Here is a 15,391-nt window from a genome sequence, read left to right as displayed (position 1 = left end):
TCTGGCCTCTGGGCAGAGGAAGGTTTGTAGAGGTTGGTCAAGATGAAAAGAATTCAGTAAACTAGTTTTTACATTAGATTGTATGAGGAGGAGAAAAGATAATAAGTAGATAAATAGCAGTGAAAAATGGAGAGAAATTGATGGATTTGGGATAGATTTTGAAGGTGGAATCAGAAGGACTTGCTAATGGATTACATGTAAGAAGTGAGGGAAAGAGAGGAATTAAGCTTGAGCAACTTGGTGCCATGTTTTAATTTGGAGAAAGACTAAGAAAGGGATGGGGATCAAGAGTTCTCTTTTTACCATGTAAGGTTTGGCCAGAAATGTAGCTTAGTTGTTTCTGTATGAATTAAGAACGAATGTTTCTCTTCTAGCTTATTGTATTTATTCTACTTTTGGTCTCCTTTTATCCTCTTTTAGCTTTGGAGGAATTCTTTACATCACTTGTGAAGCAAGAAATGGTGAATATGCCTCGTGGGATATACCACTCTGCATTAAAAGGAGGTGCCCGCTCAGACCAAGGAAAGACTGTAGCAGGAATACCCAATTTTATATTGAAAATGTATGAAACAAATAAGCAACCAGGATTGAAACCTGGCCTTGCAGGTAAGGGTAGTATATAGTATCAAAATACAGGTTTTCATGTAATGATTTAGCTTCCACTTCCAAGTAGGACATAATAGGCCATGGCAGGGTGTTGCTGCTGCTACTAACATCTGGATAAATTACAAAAATAGTTGCATTTTAAGAGACATCACAGAACTGTAGACGCAAAGGCAAATAGATGGATTAAAGTTTCAGAGTCAGCAGAACATTTTAGAACTGTTTTTTCCCCACCTTGGGGGATACCCACTCAGCTGCCTGTTGGAAGAAAGAGAAACCAGAAGAGCTTTTAGTGATTGCCTGAGACTAGGGCGACAAATTAGAGATTTTTCTCATAGTACATTTACTGAATTTGGAATTTGCACCAAGAGCTAAAGAGCTAGGCTGAAAGCTTCTGAAAGGCAAAGTGAAATCCCTTTTAGTCTTCTGATACTTAGGAAACAAAGACAAGCTAGGAGAATGGTCTTGAAAAAACGAAAAAACAGCATGCAAGAGGTAAAAGCTCTAGAGAGAATGGTGAATTGATACTGAAGATCTGCAACTGCTCTCACCTGGGTGAACTTACTAATTCTGGCCACAGCTGGAATCTGAGCATTCAGGCTCAACTTTAGTGAGAGGCTGGTGAGGAGGTGGAGAAACCAACAGACATCTTGGCAATCATGTGGTGCCAGAGTGACACAATTCAGAACTAGAGTGACACAATTCAGAACTAGAGTGACCTTGAGCACATGGGCAATTTCTCTCTTAAGTTATTTGCAACATTTTGAAGCTTTATGGGATGGATAGCTAAAGAGCTAAGCTGAAAATTTCTGAGGGCAGACCTCCATCTCCCATAATTGTTTCAGATTGAGGAGTCAAAGACTCATTAAACTGCCAATTAGTTGGGGGGTATTGTGGGGAGATACACCCTGGCAAAGGAGTGAACCAGAGCTGGACTCAAATTACAAAAATTATAATCAATCCTAACCCAGATCAATTCCTGATTAGGTTGAGGTAATCAGTCCTTCACCCAGTCTGCCTAACAGAGGTTAGAGGAAAACTACTCTTTGATTAACAATTATATCATTTAGTGCTTCTGTAGTTTTTTCATATACTGTGTTAGACACAGGACAAAGGAAGAAGCTGGAAATGAAGGGAATATTTCATGGAGATAAAGAAGTCACTCTGTTTGGAAAATATCAATTCTAATTGGCCTACATGAAATAACATACTTTCAAAATATATGACAAAAATGAGTAGAACTAAAAGAGGAAATAGACAAACCCCAATAATAATGGAAACTTTAAAATATCTTTTCAGTAACTGGCAGAGCAAGGAGACAAGAAAATCAATAAGATTACAAAATATTTGAAAATACTATGAACAAACTACTGTATTGACATGTAGAACATTGTATCTTACAGTGATGGAATTTATATATTTTTTAACTGTACATGAAAAATTTACCAAAATGACCATACACTGAACCACAAACTTCAATAAATTTCAATATATTGAAGTCACTTCGAGTCTGTCCTCTGATGACAATGGGATTAAGCTAAAAATAAATAACAAAAATGATTACCATATCTCCAGTAGGTGGAAAATTGAACAGTATACTTATAAGTAATGGATGGATCGGAGAAAAGAATCAAAATGGAAATTAGAAGGTAGTTTGAAGTGAATGATAATGAAGATAAGCCATATAACAACGTGTAGGTTGTAGCTAAAATAGTATTTCTAAACACTGTTTCCCCTCTAGGGAAATTTACACTTTCAATGTGTGTTTTAGAAAAGAAAGGAAAATAGTCATTATTTGAACTTCCATCTCAAGAAGCTTGGAAAAGAACAGCAAATCAAACTTAAAGGATAAGGGAAGAAATAATAAAGATAATGAAACTCAGTGTAGTAAAAAACATAAATAAGCTGGAGGTTCGGCTGAGAGCTTAGTTGACCATTGTGGAAAGGGCAGGGAGGGGGAGAGTAAGTATAGGTGAATACAGGAATGAGGGAAAGCTTGTCCACTTGTGAGTATAAACTAAAGGGACCCATGTTATCATGTGTCCATGAAGATTAATATGTGCAAGTATTTATCCTTAGTTGAAATTTTGAAAAATCTTAATAGAATCTCTAGAACTAACAGTTCACAAACTAAGTCAAGAATTGCAAATTTGTTCATTTATTTATACTTATGCTTATTTATTCATAAGTAAATTGTAAATATTTCATATGTGATCTTAACTAAAAAGCTACGAGTCAATAAGTAATATATTAATATTATATTAAGTTAATATTTTTGAGACAGAGTTTCTCTTGGTTGCCCAGGCTGGAGTACAGTGGCACAATCTCAGTTCACTGCAACCTCCACCTCCTAGTTCAAGTGATTCTCCTGCTTCAGCCTCCTGAGTAGCTGGAATTTCAGGTGTTCGCCACCATGCTTGGCTAATTTTTGCATTTTTAGTAGAGATGGGGTTTCACCATGTTTACCAGGCTGGTCTCAAACTCCTGACCTCAAGTGATCTATCTGCCTGCCTTGGCCTCCCAAAGTGCTGGAATTATATGTGTGAGCCACCGCACCTGTCCCAATAATATTTTAAATATTAGCTTTTTAAAATATCTTGTGTTTTTTAATTCCTTATATATAAATGGTCAGAAATCATAATTTGCTTAACAAATTAGCTTTTATTTATAAATATCTCTATCCAGATTATCAGTTTCTGAGAATCTAATTAGTAAAGTTTTTCCATAAGAAATGTCTTTGTAAGCTGGGCGCGGTGGCTCACGCCTGTAATCCCAGCACTTTGGGAGGATGAGGCAGGCAGATCGTGAGGTCAGGAGTTAGAGATCAGCCTGGCCAATATGGTGAAACCCCACCTCCACTGAACTTACAAAAATTAGCCGGACATAGTGGCACGCACTTGTAGTCCTAGCTACTCAAGAGGCTGAGGCAGAACCCAGGAGGTGGAGGTTGCGGTGAGCTGAGATTGCACCAATGCCCTCCAGCCTAGGCAACAGAGCGAGACTCTGTCTAAAAAAACAAAAAAGTCTTTATAACTTTTTTTTAAAGGTGGTATGTTATTTTGCTACGATGTTTCCATGTATCAGAGTAAAGATGGAAAACCATTGAATAGACTGATGGCCAGTAGAGGGCGAAGTTTCAAGCAGACTTCACTTGCTCTTGTACATGAGGTAGGTTCCCACGTCCTCTTCTTTGTGTTTTAGTGTGTTCTCCCTTCATGATATGTTTAAGAAGTTGGATGTTTGTTTAGAAATTATTGTTTTGATCATAATTAATATAAGTTGCTTTGAAAGGCTAACAAAATAGCTGATCCAACTGAATACTCAAATATTTTGATGTATTTCTGAAAGAAATTGGCATGTTTTCTCCCACTGCCCAGCGTAATTATTAGGGAGTAATGTCTAGGAATTTGCTTTACTTCATCAATGCTTAACTGTCATTATTGAGAATAAATAACAATTTATTTTTTAAAGAAATACTACTGCCTATATCTTAATTCTAATCCTTTGCAATTATGTAGGGGACCAGTGTTTATATTTTGTGAGAGTTTGGAATTAAAAGTAAATAAAAGCATTTTAGAAAATAACCCTTGGTTTTACTGTTTATTTTACTTTTCCTTTCAGCTACCTTTTAAAATAAAGTTATGTGATTCTATTAGATGATTTATATGAAGTCTGATTATTGCAGATTATGGCAAAACTGGGGGAAGAGGGAAGCTGGAAAGCCCTTGGGAAATGCATTTTATTGTTTTAAATATTTTGTCACACTCATTATGATGTATACAAATTAAGATATATGAATGAATAACAAAACAAAATATCGCAGCAAAGAGATTTATATAGTTTAGACATAGTAGGTTATATATCAGTTATAAGCAAAAGTATATGAATTGGAAAGATTTAATGAACTTGATGTAAAAATAATTAGCATTTCTAAAATATCTTTCTATAAAATCTTATACATTTGGTTGTAATTAATTTGATTCACTTTTTTTCTGTATCACACCATTTGCCACCTGTTTAATAGCATAGCAAAATTCAGAGGGTTTTTAAAGACCCATCTTTATCCTTTGCCATCCATTCTCCTTTCACATATTTAGTTAGAATTAAAATTGTGTAAATACTTGTTTCAGAAGCTTTTTTTTTTTTTTTTTTTTTTTTTTTTTGCCTAATGTACTACAAAGAGAAAAAGGATCTGGGAAGAGTAACGTTTCTCTAGGAAGGTTTAATTTCAGACATAGGTGATTTCTATGTTCGTTTGTCCCTGGCATCTCATTAGTTGGCATAGAGAAGGGAGAAACTTGGTACTTTTTTGTATTTTAAGCTGTGCACTTAGACATTTGAAGGAAAACTGAAGTCTAAAGTCTCAGTTAACAGCTGATTTATAGTAAAAAGTCACCATCAGAACAGAAACAAGAAAAAGCATTAATGCAGGGGATAGCAGAAGACATCAGATAACTTTTGGCAGTGGCATCAGAAGTTATGAGGTATGTCCAAGATGTAAGCACAGAAAATCTTTGGGTTAAGATACTTATTGCTTGTGCTGCAGAGAGTCTAGAAAATTTCAAAGGGAAGAGAAAATAACATCATTGTTTTAGGGATCAATTAGGCATATTGGACAGAATTCTGCCAAACCTATAGTAGGATTTTAGACTGGATTCCATATTCTGCTTAGTATATATAGTTCATTTGCTTAAAACATAAAGGCTGGGGGACCCATGAAGTTTCTCAAACTATATGATAAGAAATAATATGAACTTTCAGAGCTGGTTAATAAAAATGATTGCAATAATCACAGCTAATAATCGATTTAGGTACTTTCAACACTGTGAGGTAGGTGCTGTTATGTGTCAAGGTCACAGAGCTAGCAAGTAGAGGAGCCTGGAAATTGAACCCAGGCAATGAGGCTCCATGGTCCTTCTTCTCTCCCAGGTTAATCAGAGAACATTCTAAAATACATTCGGATCTTTCCAAGATTACTCAAATCTCTCTTAAATCATCTCCTTGCATCTCCTCTTTCTTTTGTTGCAGTCAATTTGGTATTTTCCAGATGAAATTTCTTCAGACTCTGCTTTTGATCCTCCCATTACTTTATCCTTTTTTATTTCCAAGTATTTCTTCTTTCTTTCCTTTTTTTTTTNAGGTGCTGTTATGTGTCAAGGTCACAGAGCTAGCAAGTAGAGGAGCCTGGAAATTGAACCCAGGCAATGAGGCTCCATGGTCCTTCTTCTCTCCCAGGTTAATCAGAGAACATTCTAAAAATACATTTGGATCTTTCCAAGATTACTCAAATCTCTCTTAAATCATCTCCTTGCATCTCCTCTTTCTTTTGTTGCAGTCAATTTGGTATTTTTCCAGATGAAATTTCTTCAGACTCTGCTTTTGATCCTCCCATTACTTTATCCTTTTTTATTTCCAAGTATTTCTTCTTTCTTTCCTTATTTTTTTTTTTTTTTTTTTTTTTTTTTTTTGAGACAGAGTCTCGCTCTGCTGTCCAGGCTGGAATGCAATGGCACAATCTCAGCTCACTGCAACTTCTGCCTCCTGGGTTCAAGGGATTCTCCTGCCTTAGCCTCCCAAGTAGCTGGGATTACAGGCATGTGCCACCACGTCCAGCTAATTTTTGTATTTTAAGTAGAGATGGAGTTTCACCATGTAGGCCAGGCTGATCTCAAACTTCTGTCCTCAGGTGATCCACCTACCTCGGCCTCCCAAAGTGCTGGGATTACAGGCGTAAGCCACTGTGCCCAGCTATATTTCCAAGTATTTCTTGAGAATTGCAGTTTGTTTATTAATTCACCAGTTGGACCTTTGGGTTTTTTCTCAGTTTTCAATGATTAAGACTAAAGTTTCTATAAACATTCTCATACAGATCTATGTGTGAACATTCATTTTTCTGTTTTTTTTTTTCAGTAAACAAATACCTAGGAGTGAGATTGCAATGTCATGTGGTAAATTCATATATAGCTTTGTAGGAAACTATCAAACTGTTTTCCTAGTGGCTATCTCATTTTGCATGCCCATCTGCAAGGTATGAGAGTTTCAGTTGCTCTGCCTTCTTGTCAGTGCTTGATATAGTCAATTAAAAAAATTTAGCCATTCTTGTAGATGAGTAGTATTAATTTCCCTTTGTGGTTTTAATTTGTGTTTCCTTAATGACTGATGATGTTGAAGCATCTTTTCGCGTGTTTATTTTGTATCTCTTTTCTTCCTGAAGTGTTTGCTCTGATCTTTTGCCCATTTTTAAAATTGGGGCTTTTGTTTTCAAAAGAGTGTTCTTTACATATTACGGATATTAATTTTGTTTTTACTTAGTCTGTTACATGTCTTTTCATTTTCTTTTTTCTTTTTCTTTTTGTTTTTTTGAGATGGAGTCTCACTGTGTTGCCCAGGCTGGAGTACAGTGGTGCAGTCTTGGCTCACTGCAACCTCCGCCTCCCGGGCTCAAGTGATTCTCCCACCTCAGTCTCCTGAGTAGCTGGGATTACAGGTGTGCGCCACCATGCCTGGCTGATTTTTGTATTTTTAGTAGAGATGGGATTTCACCATGTTGGTCAGCCTGGTCTCAGACTCCTGACTTCATAATCCACCTGCCTTGGCCTCCCAAAGTGCTGGGATTACAGGCATGAGCCGCTGCACCCAGTTTTTATTTTTTTATAATGTATTTTGAAGAGTGGACTTTTCATTTTGAAGAATTTCAACTTACCAAATTTTACGAAATGGTTCTTGCTTTTTGTTTAATCTGAGATTACAAAAATTTTTCATTTTCTTTTTTCCTGTGTTTTATTTTATTCTTTTAAATTCTTTTAGAAATTGAGGTATGATATGGTTTGGCTATGTCCCTCTCCAAACCTCATCTTGAATTGTAACACCTACATGCTGTGGGAGGAACCCAGTGGGAGGTGATTGAACTATGGGGACGGGTCTTTCCTGCACTGTTCTCGTGATAGTGAATGAGTCTCATGAGATCTGATGATTTTAAAAATGTGAGTTTCCCTGCAAAAGCTCTCTGTTTCCCTACTGCCATCCATGTAAGACGTGACTCACTCCTCCTTGCTTTCTGCCATGATTTTGAGGCCTCTGCAGCTGTGTAGAACTGTAAGCTTGTTAAACCTGTTTCTTGTGTAAATTACCCAGCCTTGGGTATGTCTTTATCAGCAGCGTGAAATTGGACTGCTATAAGGTGTAACACATAGACCATAAAATTTACTTATTTAAAATGTGCAACTCAGTGGTTTTCAGTGTATCCACAGAGTTGTATAACCATTCCCACAAACAATTTTAGAACAATTTCATTACCCAGAAAAAAAACTGTGTACCCATTAGTAGTCACTCCTCATTTTCCCTTGTCTTTAGCTTTCACCAGCCACTGATCTACTTTCTGCCTCTACAGATTTGCCTATTCTGGACATTTCATATAAATATCATACAATACATGGTTTTTAATGTCTGGCTTCTTTCACTTAGTATAATGTTTTCAGGGTTTTTCCATGTTGTAGCACGTATTAGTACTTGATTCTTTTTTGTGAGAATAATGCTTCTCTGCATGGATATACCATGTTTAATTTATCCATCTTTCAGCTAATGGATCTCCTTTTGTGTTTTCTTATAGAAGTTTCACATTTTAAGGTTTACTTTTTAGCTTAGGTCCATTTAAGTTAATTTTTGTATAATGTGTGAGTTATTTGTTGAAAATACCATCTTTTATTCACTGAATTACCTAGGCACTTCTGCAAAAATCGTTTACTCATATATGTGTGGGTCTATTTTTGTATTCAGTTCTGTTCCATTGACATCTGTAGATTTGTGCTTTCACCACGATGACATACCTGAATAACTTTCACTTTATAATGTCTTGAAATCAAGTAGTATGAGTCTTCCAACTTTGTTTCATCTTTCAAAAAAAGTTCTGACTATCCTAGGTCTCTTGCTTTTCTATATAAATTCTAAACCAGTTTTAAGAAACCACAAAAAGGTTTGCTGATTTCGATGGTAAATGCATTGAATTTGTAGGTCAACTTGGGAGAGGACTTACATCTTGGTAATAGAGTATCTAGACCCATGAACAAGGTATAATTGTCTATTTATAGTTTTTTTTGTATTGTAAATCTTGGACATATTTTGTAAAAGTTTGTAAATATTACATATACCTAAGTATTTTGATGCTATTCAAATTAGACTTTTTATTTTAATTTACTGCTTATTGCTAGTTTATAATCATCAAATTGATTTTTTCTATGTGAAATATTTCTTTTTTATCATTGTATCTGTTGTGATGATCTATGATTAATGATCTTGGAAGTTATGATTGTAATTGTTTTGAGGTATAACAAACCATGCACACATAGCACAATGAACTTAATAAATGTGTGCTTTTTTATTTCTTCACCAACCAGATGTCCCCCGAATTGGGCCTCCCTATTCCCTGACACACAACAAAATCGAAATTAGGCCAATTAATAACTCTTAAAATGGCCTCTAATTGTTCAAATGAAAGGAAGAGTTACATATCTGTCACTTGAAATCAAAAGCTAGAAATGATTAAGATTAGTGAGGAAGGCATATTGAAAGCTGAGACAAGCTGAAAGCCAGACTTCTTGCACCAAATAGCCAATTTTGAATGCAAAGAAAAAAGTTCTTGAGGGAAATTAAAAGTGCTACTCCAGTGAACACACGAGTGATAAGAAAGCAAAACAGCCTTATTGCTGATTTAGAGAAAATTTTAGTGTTCTAGATAAGAGAACAAACCAGCCATAACATTCCCTTAAGCCAAAGCCTAATCTAGAGGAAGACTATAACACTCTTTAATTCTGTGAAGGCTAAGAGAGGTGAGGAAACTGCAGAAGAAAAGTTTGAAGGTAGCAGAGGTTGGGGTTCATGTGGTGTAAGGAAAGAAGTGATTTTCCTAACACAAAAGGGCAAGGTGAAGCAGCAAGTGCTGACATAGAAGCTGCAGCGAGTTATCCAGAAGATCTAGCTAAGATCATTGATGAAGATGGCTACACTAACCAACACATTTTCAATGTGGATGAAAGAGCTATCTATTGCAAGAAGATGCCTTGTAGGAACTTTATAACTGAAGAGAAGTCAGTGCCTGGCTTCAAAGGAAAGGCTGGCTGTCTTGTTGGGGTCTAATTCAGCTGATGACTTAAGTTGAAGCCAGTTCAACTTTACTTACAATTCTGAAAATCCTAGTGCTCTAAAGAATTACACTGAATCTCTTCTATCTGTGTACTAGAAATGGGACAAGGCCTGGATGACAGAGTATCTGTTTATACATGGTTTACTGAATATTTTAATCCCACCATTGAGAACTACTGCTTAGGGAAAAAAAAAAAAGATTCCTTGCAAAGTATTACTGCTAATTGACAATGCAACTAGTCACCCAATAGGTCTGATGGAGGTGTACAAGGAGATGGATGTTGTTGTTATGACTGCCAACACAACATCCATTCTGCAGCCCATGGATCAAGGAGTAATTTTGACTTTCAAGTCTTATTTAAGAAATACATTTTGTAAGGCTATAGCTGGCATAGATAGTGATTCCTCTGTTGGATCTGGGAAAAATAAATTGAAAACCTTTTGGAAAGGATTCACTGTGTAGATGTCATTAAGAACATCCATGATTTATGTGAAGAGGTCAAGATATCAATGTTAACCAGTATTTAGAAGAAATTGATTCCAGCCCTCTTGGATGACTTTGAGGGGGTTCAAGATTTCGGTGGAGGAAGTCACTGCAGATGTGGGAGGGTACCAAGAGAAGTAGAATTAGAACTAGAGCCTGAGGATGTGACTGAACTGCTACAATCATGAGGATTTGCTTCTTATGGATGAGCAGAGTGGTTTCTTGTGATGGAATCTACTCCTGGTGAAGATGCTGTGAACATTGTTGAATTGACAACACAGGATTTACAATATTACATACACTTAGCTGATAATGCAGTATCAGGGTTTGAGGGGATTGATTCCACTTTAGAGAGAAGTTCTATGGATGAAGCTATCAAACAGCGTTGCATGCTTCAGAGAAATCTTTTGTGAAAGGAAACGTTAAGCAATGGAGTAAACTTCATTGTTATCTTAAGAAATTGACACAGCCACCCCAACATTCATCAGCCACCCCAATCAGTCAGCAACCATCAACATCCAGGCAAGACCTTCCGCCCACAAAAAGATTAGGACTTGTCAAAGATTTATATAATTATTTACATTTTTTATCAGTCGAATATTTAAAGAAATTTTTTTTAGTGATGGGACCTCACTATGTTGCCCAGGCTGGAGTGCGGTGACTATCCACAGGTGCAGTTACAGAACACTACAGCCTCCAACTCCTGGGCCCAAGGGATCCTTCCATCTCAGTCTCTTGAGTAGCTGGGACTACAGGTACATGCCACCATGCCCAGCAGTAACAAAGTATTTTAAAACTAAGGTATGTACATTGTTTTTTTAAAGACGTAATGCTATTACATAATAGATTATAGTATAGTGTAAGCATAACTTATATCCACTAGGAAACAAAAATATTGTATGACTCTCTTTATTGGATTATTAGCTTTAATGCATTTGTCTGGGACCAAACCTGTCTGAGGTGTTCCTGTACTTCCCATGTACACGTAGTGGGATAATGTTCCTTTTCCAGAAATGCCACTGTTAAATTAGTGGTAAATCAAATGATTCTGGTGGTCTTACTAAGAAATAGGATCTTACTGGCATGTAAATAAGCCCTTATATGTGTGTGTGTTGTTATTCATTTCTATTAATAACAGCCCCTAAAGAATCCATGTCCTTACACGATGTTCTATACCCTTCACAATGGCTACAACTACATGAGAGTGAGTGAGCAAGTGAATCAATGGCTAAAAGAACTTGATTTTGAATTTAGAAGTGCTCTGTCCTCATTTCTAAAAATATACTTTGTATTTTAGAGCAGTTTTAGGTTCACAGCAAAATTGAGAGCAGTGTATGGAGCGTTCTCATATAACTCCCTGCTCACTCTGCCCTCATGCCTACCTCTCATCTTCCCATTATACCCCACCAGAGTGGTATATTTGTTACAAATGATGAACCTACATTGACACATTACCCAAAGCCTATAGTTTATATTAGGGTTTATTCTTGGTGTTAAACATTCTGTGGGTTTGAACAAATGCATAGTGGCATGCATATAATCATATAATCATTTTAGTATTATACACGGTAGTTTTACTTTCTAAAACCCTTCTGTAATCTCCTATTCATCCCTTCCTTCTCCTTAACTCCAGGTGACCACTGATCTTTTTACTGTCTCTATAGTTTTGCCTTTTCCAGAATGTCAAGTAGTTGGAATCATACGGTATGTAGATCTTCCAGACTGGCTGATTTCACTTAGTATTAGGCATTTTTTTCTTCATGTATTTTCATTGCTTGATAGCTGACTTCTTTTTAGTGTTGAATAAAAATCCATGGTCTAGATATACTACAGTTGATTTGTCCACTTACCTACAGAAGGATATCTTGGTTGCTTCCAAGTTTTAGCCAATATGTATAAAACTACTTTAAACATCTTTGTGCAGCATTTTGTGTGGAGATAATTTTCAACTATCTTGGGTAACTAACTTGGGTAAATGCCAAGGAGCACACTTGCTGGACTGTATGGTAAGAGTGTGTTTGGTTTTGTAAAAAATGGCCAAAACATCTTCCAAAGTGGCTATACCATTTCGCATCTCCTTCCTGTTGCTCCAAAGCCTTGCCAGCAGTTGGTGTTGTGGTCTGGATTTTGGCCATTCTAATTGGTGTGTAGTGACATTTCATTGTTGTTTTCATTAGCATATCCCTGATATGTGAAGCATTTTGTATATGCTTATTTTTTATCTGTATATCTATTTCTTTGACTCATTTTAAAATCCGGTTTTTAGGCTTTTCATAGTTGAGTTTTAAGACTTTTTTGTATATTTTGGATAATAGTCCTTTATCAGATCTGTCTTTTGCAAATATTTTCTTACAGACTATGGCTTATCTATTCTCTTGACAGTGCCTTTGTAGATCAGAACATTTTTATTTTAATGAAGTCCAGCATATCCATTGTTTATTTAATACATAGTGCCTTTGATATTGTTTCTGAAAAGCTGTCATCAAGCCTAACGTTATAGATATTATCCTGTGTTATCTTCTAGTAACTTCACAGTACTGTGCTTTACGTTGATATCTATAATCTATTTCGAGTTAATATTTATGAAGAGTGTAAAGTCAGGGTCTAGATTTTTTTTTTTTTTTTTTTTTGCCTCAAGATACCTGGTTGTTTCAGTATCATTTGTTGAGAGGATTATCCTTTCTCCATTGCTTCACTCTGACTCATTCTCAAATATTAATGGGCTATATTTATATACATCTGTTTCTGGACTTTCTATTCTGTTTCTTTGATCTATTTCTCTAGTCATTGGTTCATACCATGCTTTCTTGATTACTGTAGCTCTGTAGTAAGTCTTGGAGTTAGGTATGTCAGTCCTCCAACTTTGTTCTTCTTCAATATTGTGTTGGCTCTTCCTTGTCCTTTGTCCCTTCATATGAGCATTTGAATCAGTTTGTTGTTATCCAGGAAGTAACTTGGTGAGATTTTGAGTGGGACTGCGTTGAGATTTTGAGAATTGAAGTTAGTAAGAACTGACATCCTGACAATATTGAGCTTTCCAATCCATGAACCTGGAATATTTCTCTATTTCATTCATTATTGATTTATTTCATTAGAATTTTATAATTTTCTCCTATAGGTATTATATATACTCACACATTTATATGTCTGTGTGTGTGTGTGTGTATATATGTATGTATGTAGGTTTACACGTAAGTATTTTATTTTTGGAGATGTTAAAGCAAATGCTATTGTGTTTTTAATTTCAACTTCTATTTTTTTCATTGCTGTCATATAGGAAAGCAATTGATTTTTGTATTGTAACCTTGTGTCTTGCAATTTTGCTGTAAGTGCTTATGGGTTCCAGGAGTTTTTTGTCACCTTTTTCAGATTTTCTATGTAGATACTCATGTCATCTGCAAGCAAAGACAATTTTGTTTCTTTCTTCTCTTCAGCATACATTTTATTTTCTCTTTTTGTCTTACATCAGTAGAAAGGATTTCCAGGTATGATGTTGAAAAAGAATGGTGAAAGAGGACATCCTTGTCTTACTCCTGATCTTAGTGGGAATGCTTGTAGTTTCTAAAAATTGTGATGTTAGCTGTGGGTGTTTTGTAGATATTCTTATCAAGTTGAGGAAGTTCTTTATTTCTAGTTTACTGAGAGTTTTATCATGAAAACTGTTGGATTTTGTCAAATGCTTTTCTGCATGTATTGATACGATTATGTGATTTTTCTTCTTTACCCTGTTGATATGCTGGAATAAACATTAATTGATTTTCTAATATTGATTTAGTCTTGTGTACCTCAAATCCATTTGGTTGTGGTGTATAATTCTTTTTTACATTGTTAGATTTAATTTGCTTATATGTTGTTGAGGCCTTTTACATTTATGTTCATGAGAGATATTGCTGTGAGATTTTCTATTCCTGTTAACATATTTGTCTGGTTTTTGTTTTAGGGTAATGCTGACCTCATATAATGAGTTAGGAAGTGTTCTCTCTGCTTCTGCCTTCTGAAAGAGACTGTTGGGAATTGGCGTGATATCCTCCTTAAATGTTTGATAGAGTTCACCAATGAACACATTTGGGACTGGTGCTTTCTGTGTTGGAAGGTTATTAATTGTCAATTCAATTTCTTTAATAGATACAGGCCTATTCAAATAATATATCTTTTTTTCATGTGAGTTTTAGCAGATCGTATCTTTCAGGGAATTGGCCCATTACATCTAGATTATCAAATTTGTGGGCATAGAGTTATATATATTCTTTCCTTATTATCCTTTCAGTCTCCAGAGAGTCTGTAGTGATATCCTATCTTTCACTGCTGATGTTAATTTCTAAATTTGTTAAATTTGTTAAGGTGTGTGTTATGGTTCTTTTAAATTTGTTAAGGTGTTTTTTATGGTTCAGAATGTGGTCAGTATTGGTGAATGTTACATGTGAGCTTGAGAAGAATGTGTGTTCTGCTGTCATTGCATGAAATAGCCTGTAGATGTCAATTATATCCAGTTGATTGATGGTGTTTTTGAGTTCAACTATGTCCTTACTGGTTTTCTGCTTGTTGGATCTGTCCATTTCTGATAGAGAAGTGTTGAAGTCTCCTGAAGTCTCCGGCTATATGAGTGGATTAATCTATTTCTTCTTGGAATTCTATCAGGTTTTGCCTTATATATTTTGATACTTCATTATTAGGTGCATACACTCTAAGGATTGTTATGTCTTCTTGGAGAATTGACCCATTTAGTATGTAACGTCCCTCTTTATTTTTGACAGCTTTCCTTGTTGTCAAGTCTTCTCTGTCTGAAATTAATATAGGTCCTCCTGCTTTCTTTTGATTAATATTAGCATAATGTCTTTTTCTATCCATTTACATTTTATCTGTATGTGTCTTTACATTAAAGTAGATTTCTTGTAGACAACATATAGTTGGGTCTCGGTTTTTTATCTACTTTGACAATCTTAATTTGCTTCCAAAATGATTATTGATATATTTTGATTTACATCTTCTATAATTGTTACTTTTTTTTGTTTGTTGCTCATTTTCTTTGTTCTGCTTTTGTATTCTCTTTTGTCCCTTATGGTTTCTTTTCTTCTTTTTTTTTTTTTTTTTTTTTTTATTCTTTTTTATCCCTTATGGGTTTTTTTTTTTTTTTTTTTTTTTTTTTTTTTTTTTTTTTTTTTTTTT

At 35.4% G+C, this 15,391-nt stretch overlaps 1 protein-coding gene across 1 annotated transcript in view; it reads left to right on the top strand.

Moving 5' to 3' along the window:
• FOCAD (focadhesin) overlaps positions 1–15,391 on the top strand; it is a 318,600-nt gene that overhangs the window by 204,700 nt on the left and 98,509 nt on the right. Inside the window, 2 exon segments of the mRNA XM_017886722.1 lie at positions 421–606; positions 3,650–3,771. Coding sequence (XP_017742211.1) covers positions 421–606; positions 3,650–3,771 — 308 coding nt within the window.

This window comes from Rhinopithecus bieti, unplaced genomic scaffold (genome assembly GCF_001698545.2).
Source record: "Rhinopithecus bieti isolate Rb0 unplaced genomic scaffold, ASM169854v2 scaffold_15368, whole genome shotgun sequence".
NCBI classification, from domain to species: domain Eukaryota; kingdom Metazoa; phylum Chordata; class Mammalia; order Primates; family Cercopithecidae; genus Rhinopithecus; species Rhinopithecus bieti.
This window is presented reverse-complemented; position numbering and strand designations above follow the sequence as displayed.